General features: G+C 45.2%; 1 protein-coding gene across 2 annotated transcripts in view; it reads right to left on the bottom strand.

Moving 5' to 3' along the window:
* Window positions 1-1,230: 1,230 nt before the first annotated feature.
* pi4kb (phosphatidylinositol 4-kinase, catalytic, beta) overlaps window positions 1,231-7,677 on the bottom strand; it is a 19,523-nt gene continuing 13,076 nt past the window's right edge. Inside the window, exons 4-13 of one of the 2 annotated variants that reach the window (XM_031879023.1) lie at window positions 5,405-5,449; window positions 4,416-4,643; window positions 4,075-4,302; window positions 3,853-3,962; window positions 3,205-3,309; window positions 2,914-3,037; window positions 2,565-2,830; window positions 2,352-2,484; window positions 2,098-2,218; window positions 1,231-2,018 (exon numbers count right to left, since the gene is read on the bottom strand). In XM_031879023.1, coding sequence (XP_031734883.1) covers window positions 1,837-2,018; window positions 2,098-2,218; window positions 2,352-2,484; window positions 2,565-2,830; window positions 2,914-3,037; window positions 3,205-3,309; window positions 3,853-3,962; window positions 4,075-4,302; window positions 4,416-4,643; window positions 5,405-5,449 — 1,542 coding nt within the window. In that variant the 3' untranslated portion in view covers window positions 1,231-1,836. The remainder of the gene's footprint in view (window positions 2,019-2,097; window positions 2,219-2,351; window positions 2,485-2,564; window positions 2,831-2,913; window positions 3,038-3,204; window positions 3,310-3,852; window positions 3,963-4,074; window positions 4,303-4,415; window positions 4,644-5,404; window positions 5,450-7,677) is intronic. The other variant, XM_031879024.1, reaches the window with a different exon arrangement.

The raw sequence follows: 7,677 nt of genomic DNA, 5'->3' as shown, positions 1-7,677 counted from the left end.
GGCCAAATCCCAATGTCCCCCCTAAAGCCTCAAACCCTGAACCCTCAAGGACTTGCTGACATCACCTGGTGAGTGTGAGAGACTGTGAGGGCTTGAGATGGTGTGAATATGAACGGGACAGCACTTTGCTGCAACATATCACGTTACCATGAAAACTACAATAAATATGATGTATAATGTGTGTATTTATTTTATAATATATAAAATATTTGATAAAATCAAACATTTTATAATATATAAAATATTTGATAAAATCAAACATTTGATGAATAAATAAATATCCTCTGATTTCATGTTTATTTGTTGTTCCATCTTTCACCCTTAATGTTTCTGAGTAAATGTATTATGACAGGCTGAACACACTGATCCGTCCTCTTTGTTTACGTCTCCATGCATCCACTGGTTACCTGTGTTTAACATCACATTCCAATGATTTGTGGGTAATTCCCTTAGGCTAAGTTGCGGTAAGGGTTCATAAAGGGCTCAACATGTCTGCGAGAGCCTCAAACACTTGATGTGACAGTGGGACAGAACTAAACCCTCATGGACTTCATGGGAGCGTGCCTCAAAGTCCGTGAGTCCGTAAGGGGGACGTTGGGATTTGGCCTCTATTGTCGTTTTTGAAAGACAATGGGACAGTCCTGACCCAATCCACCAGCTCCAGACCACCAGGTGCTCCCCCCCCCGCCCCATGCCTCCCAAGGACCACCGGACTGAATGACTACAGGCCCGTCGCCCTGTCCTCTGTGGTCATGAAGTCCTTTGAGCGTCTGGTCCTGTCCCACCTTAAAACCCTCACTGAGTCTCTCCTGGACCCCCTGCAGTCCGCCTAGAGCCAACAGCATGAAGGCAACAACCTCCACCGTATCCAATGGACACCCAGCGCACTGCTGCCTTCTTGATGAGTTTGTTGAGTCTGTTCCTGTCGGCTGTCGAGATGCTGCTGCCCCAGCAGACCACTCCATAGAAGATGGCTGATGCCACCACAGAAGGTCCTCAGGAGAGCTCCCTGCACTCCAAAGACCTGAGTCTCCTCAGCAGATAGTCTGCTCTGACCCTTTTTATAGAGTGCATGTATGTGGTCAGTCCAGTCCAGTTTATCGTTAAAGTGAACACCCAGGTCCTTACAAGATCTCACCATCTCCATCCTCTGCTCCTCCATCACGGTCTGGTCTCTCAATCCACTCTGCTGAGAGGGTGATCGGCTGCAGTCTGCCGTCCCTCCAGGACTTGTTCTCTTCAAGGACCCTGAAGGACCCTCTGACATCCACAGGACTATTTATTCTTTCCCTATTAATATACACTTGACACTTTAATAATAAACGTGTTTAATAAACTCTTATTTGTATGTTTATTCACCATATTTCTATATTATATCATGTTTCTATTTAACGGTGAATATCCAATGTGCAACATACGAATATATAAAGACGTTTATTTGAGTTCTTAAAAAGTACGACAGATTAAAGAATTACTTTCTGACACAAAGTTATTTATTAACTGTTTTCAGTGTTTTTACAGCTGAACAGATGAAACATGAATAAACAATCCGTCTCCACGGTAAAAGACTACCTGCTGAGTGTTCACATTTCAAACTAAAAGAACTGCGTCTGCTCTCTGATTGGCTAAGAGTCCGGCTGAGCAGCCAATCAGGGCCATCTGCCCAAATATGGAAAAAGAAGAAGAAGAAACAACAGGAAGAAGAAAAAGTGGAATAAAAGAAGAAGAGGAGGAGGACCAGCAGAGGAAGGCTCATGGTCTCTGAGGTCCAGGTATAAAACAGGAGGGTCATCAGTCTCTTCGTGGGTCACATGACCTCATGATGACCTCATCAGGTCACATGATCCCGTTGGTGAGGTACTGGAAGCCGTCGTACAGCTTGGTGGTCAGAGACCTCATGGATCCGTCCACCAGCTGGTCCACTAACAGCTGCAGCTGCTCCTCCGTCAGACTCATGTGGAACCGTTCCTTCAGACCTCTCATGGTGCTGGAGCCGTGGAAGCAGGGCAGCTGGGTTCCTGGGGGGGGGGGGGGGGGCATGTTAGCAACCTGGTAGAGGTGTGTGTGAGTGTATGTGAGTAGGTGTGTGTGTGTTACCTTGCTGCATGATCTCCACTATCTGTAGAACCTTCTCCATGTGTTTTCTGGCTCCTATCAGACCCTGAAGCATCAACATCCTGTAGTAGTTAAACATGTCTCCATCTGGACCGCCCATCACCTGAGAGACACACACACCTTAGAACCTCCTCAGTGACCAATAAAACCTCCTAAATAAACTGTAGAACCTCCACAGTGACCACTAGAACCCATAAAGTAACCTTAGTCACGACTAGATGAAAACCTGAACTCACATCCACGAACTCGGTGGTGAGTTTGAAGGCGGACGTTTCGAAGCCAAGGTTTTTGGGAGAGCTGGACAGGATGAAGCCGAAGTCGATGTGGATGATGTGACCTTCGGCGTCCATTAGGATGTTCCCGTTGTGCCTGCGAGGACAGGGTCAGGGGTTACAGCACCGCAGGGTTAAATCTCTGTGAGTGAAGAGGAGGTGACGTCATGGCCTCACCTGTCCTTGACCTGCAGCAGGTAACAGATGAGGCTGTATCCGGCACAGCTCTGGACGAAGTTCCTCTGAGCGGACAGGAAGGCCTCGGTGGTCGGAGCTCCGTGCTCCTGCAGGAAGTAGTCCAGCAGAGACAGCTGGCTCTGCTTCTTCACCTGGTGGAGAGATACGGCGTTCATCACCGGCTCAATCATCCCGCTGTCTGACGACAGCACCAGGATCTTATAGGGCTTGATCCAGAGGGGGACCCGCTCCTGCTCCCAGATAGACTGCAGGAGGAGTTATATACGTCAGTACTTTACACCAAATTACATGACTGGATCACGTGACGTTGGTGATGTCAAAGCGTTACCTTGAGCTGCTGCAGCACCTGGAAGGCCAGCAGCTCCTGTCTCAGGTCGTCTCCACATTTAACAATGACAGACAGAAGCCTCCAGTGAGGAAGGTGACCGTAAGGAGATCCTTCTCTGATCCTCCTGCAGGGGATCACACAGTCAGTTATCATATACAGTCTGAAATAGACACCGCTACAGTCTGAAATGTACAATACAGTCAAAAATTTAGAGTCAGAAATAAATACTACTGTCAATTAAATAAGAAAACCACCACCACCACCACCACCTCCACCCAGAGCTTCACTTACCGGACCTTCTCCTCCCAGGGCTCCTTCAGGGCCACAGCTGACGGGTCTTCAGGGTCCCGTTTGAACGTGGTGGGAGCCTGAGCCAGCTGCTCCGACAGACGCCGCCTACAACATGCAGAGAGAGGACAGCGTTAAATACATACTGATCATGTATTGTTGTTTTCAGAAGTAGACTTAACTCATCTACAGAAAGAAACTGTCTGCCGGATCGCGTCTCAAGGTGTTTTTACATGTGTGAAGAGAAGAAGTTTGAATCCTTTATATGTTCTGAGTGTTTGATAATCTGATCCAGGATCCAGGTCAGAGATCATATCTACTGATGTTCACAAAAGGAGAAAATACATTTAGATTCCTGATCACGTCTTTATGACCCTGATACTAATTATTGATCATTGATGATCCATATTAACAGATACAGCGGTGCTGCTGACGTTAGCCGTTAGCAGTGCTGCTAACGTTACTAGCTCTCCTGCTGTTCGTTTAAACACTGATTGGTTGTTTTCAATGTAACATTATCAGAGATCAGAGACTAGAAACACAGATTTTACTGTCAGTAAAACTTTATTGACACTGTGATGGTTAACGTTAACCTGTAGAATTAAACTGAGGTTAAGTATTAAATATGAACCATGTGTACTGTGAGTGTACCTGATGTCTCCAGCAGCGATGAACACCGGCTCTTTGCTCTCCAGACTGGTGATGCTGTCCACTGAGAACTGGCTGATGTTGTCACAGCTGTTGGTGTGGATCTCTGGGAGCTGCAGGAAGGAACGACAGCGTATTCATTAAAACACCTGTGGTGTTCCTCAAGGCTCCGTCCTCGGCCCCCTTTGGTTCTTCCTAAACATGAATCTAAGAGTTCTGTCTCACCTCCACCTGCAGCTCCCCGATGTCGTCCACGGACCAGGCCTCGTCGTCGTTGTCGTAGTTGGGCACCGTGGAGAAGCTGCCGGCTCTCTGGTCCGCCGTCATGCCGCAGTCCGGCAGGTTCTCCACGGAACGGGTGCTCCTGATGCGGTTCTCCGGGATCCGGATCGGAACGCTGGATGTCTCGAAGTTCTCACACTCCAGGACCTCCACGTAGATCAGGTACGGAGCCTGAGGGGGGGGGGGTCACAGAGGTCAACACGAAGGTCACGTGACCAGCAAGAGTGATGTCACGTCTGTATTTAATTTACATTTTTTATAAATTACGCGTGTGAGTCTCTCACCTTGTCTTTGGAGTTGAGCACCACAGCCTGAGTGTGGGGCACTCGCACCACGTGGTGGTCATAGGCCGCCGTCGGCAGCCAGACTCGAGCTGGCAGCTTGTGGTTGAGCAGCGACAGTTCTGAGATCAGACGCTGAGTCTTCTGCTCTTTGGTCGGCAGCGTCGCCAAACGCTTACCGATCCCCATCAGAGACTTTATGAACTCCCTCTGAGGAGCCAGACGCACCGGCTGAGAGACAGAGAGAGAGACAGAGAGAGAGAGAGAGAGAGAGAGAGAGAGAGAGAGAGAGAGAGAGACAGGGAGAGAGACAGACATGTTAGCCTGTGTTGGTGGTTAAAGTCTCACCCGTCTGTCCTCTGAGAGACAGACAGGTGAAGGTTTGATGTTTGTGTGTCAGGTTTGTTCTGATAAACAGAAACAGACGTTTTTATATTCACGTGTTTATATTAAGTGTGAACCTGTTGACACCTGTATATTAATACTCTAATACTGTATATTAATACTCCAATACTGTATATTAATACTCAGTGTAAAGTACATTTTAGAGGCCTTTAGAGGGACAAACATGTTGAGGTGCTGATGAGCTGTGATTGGCTGATGAGCTGTGACTGGAGGTCACCTGACCAACATGAATATCAAAGTGTGTATCTACTGATATTGATCCAACCACATCAGCTGATCACATGTCGTCCTGTTGGTATTATGATGAAGATATTAACATAAATAACAGACCCGACACACAAACACATGACCATCATCTCTGTGTCCTGATTGGTTCACCCACACCATCAAACAGCTGATCGGATCCAACAGAAACATAAAGAATCACTGACGAGTCCACAGACGTCCTGCAGGTGTGTTCGTTCATTCAGAACCAGCAGGACGTCTGTGGACTTCACCTCACACTGAACCAGAACCCACAACCTCCATCACACACTTCTTTTCCCACAATGCACCCTGGAGGGAGAACATGACGCTGGTGAACTTACGGGACGAGTCTTAAACTCCAGACTGTCTGAGCTGGAGCTGCTGTCCTGAAGAGGTCAGAGGTCAGAGGGATTAGAGGATGTGGACTCAGATCCACTTTTATTGTTTGTTTGTTTCATACCTTTTAACTACTAGCCCTATTTTTAGCCCTCTGCTCGAAAATTGCATACTCATACTCATACTCAAGAGAGTAAACTACCCAAACTACAAGGTCTATTTTAATAATTTTGATGGCCTATACAGGCAACACTTGTGAGATGTGTAAATATTGTGTAAATATTGTGTATATGTTACTGGTTAATAACTGATACACTTATGGCACAGCTCAAGTTGAAAAAGTTCCAGGTTCGCCTGAAAAAAAAGCACTTTCATTGAACATTTTTTTGGAATTATTGCAGAGTGAAGCCTACAAATACTCCTGTGTCATAGCACAACAGAGTTGTGGTCTCTCTAAGCTCATTTTACTTAGACTGAGTGAAGCAGGCCAGCATAATAGGAGGTCTGAGTACAGAATTTCAAGCCGAATGCTCATGTCTCACTCATGCTCTATTCTAATTTTATATACTATATAACTATATATTTCACTTTGTTTTTATCACTCATATTATTCAATACATCTAAATACAGATGTTAGGAATCATTTTGAGATTCCTAACATCATCAGAGCCTGTCTCTGGCTCTCAGCCATAGGATTTTCTCAGTCCCTGTGTGTGTATGGGGCTGTAGCTCAGCCTATCATCGGTCGATTTCAGTCAATAAGCCCTCCTTCGACGCGGCAGAGTCTCAGGAAGGCGTGTGTCAAATTTGGTGTTGATTGACATAAGTTTCTGCCAGTAAAGTTGCAAAGAGTGCGGCGTCTCCCCGTGCGTAAAATTCCATTGGCCGAAAGTCTGACCGCTGGCCCGAGGTGGGTTGACCCCCCTTCCACAGGAAACAGCTCGGCATAAACAGGATGCGCTTCGCGGCCATGACGGTAGCTCTGAACCGGATCATTTTCGATGTTTTTATACTAATATTTCATAAAACCTGACCAAAAACCATGGATTTTTTCCGGTGAAGACCAGTGGCATTGGACCGTTGTACGGTCACAGCGTTGCGGTGCGTCCACAGAGAGAAGAACCGACGGTATGTACGTTTTCGCTGCGTGATGCTAATGCTAAACGATGTCCGGATTAGCCGGCTAGCTGCTAGCTTCGTGGTGAAAATATTGATTTGAGGCAGACATAACGCCGATTTCTGCCCAGGATTTCATGATTTTATGCCACGTTTTCTAGATGCTTATACTAGTAGTCTATAGTTGTGTTTGGAGTGTGTAAGAAGTGACTTATATGATAGTGTTGCCCATACGTTGCTGTTTAATCCGGAAAAAAAACTGGACAGATCCACAATACTGGCGAACAATAAGGCCATTTTCCGAACAATATTTTCAGGGGTCCTGAGCCCGAGAGCCCCCAAATGGGGGAGACTCGTAGCCAGAAGGTTTAAATTGTCCAGATTCTTTGTACAGTATGTGTGTCTGTGAACTGTTTCAGGAGAGCTGGTGGGATTCGTTGACGTCATTGATTACAAAAACAGGTTGATTTGCATAACGAGCGTCGGCGCGTCACAGGAATCAGTTCAAAATATGAATTATCATGAAGAACCAGCAGGAGCTAAAAAACAGTAGATACAGTCTGACTGTGGTTACAATCTGTAAATTGTTGCCTCACACCGATGTAAAAATACATTTGATTATTTAATAGCATATTAATCCAGTGATGTAATAACATGTAATAACATGTAGAGTTCTCCAGTTGAGGGAGAGAGCTGCTGTGAAAACAGTGATTTAATTAAACGCGTTGTTGCGTCTCACACTCACTCGTCATGTCAGACACGCTTCATTCTCTCGTTACATCTGTTTGTGTTCAAGTGAAGACGGTTGAATAAAAGACTCAAATATGAAACATTAATATTTGATATGTATTTTGGGTAAATGAATTGTTATATCAATGAATCGATTGATCAATAAAAACGATCCGTCGGTCGTATTTCCTCTCATGTGATTGTTTACTTCAGTTATGTCAACACAATGTTTAAAGTTACATGATCTTCATATGTAATGTCTGCATAGTTAATGCAACAGGTCAAATCCAGCATGAGCATAATGGCTGTTATTAAATATATAGATATCTATCTATATATATATAGATATATATAGATATATATATCTATATCTATCTATATATATATCTATAGATATCTATAGATATCTATAGATATCTATAGATATATATAT

The sequence above is a fragment of the Anarrhichthys ocellatus genome, unplaced genomic scaffold, assembly GCF_004355925.1.
Source record: "Anarrhichthys ocellatus isolate YVR2014 unplaced genomic scaffold, GSC_Weel_1.0 scaffold217, whole genome shotgun sequence".
Taxonomy (NCBI): Eukaryota; Metazoa; Chordata; class Actinopteri; order Perciformes; family Anarhichadidae; genus Anarrhichthys; species Anarrhichthys ocellatus.
This window is presented reverse-complemented; position numbering and strand designations above follow the sequence as displayed.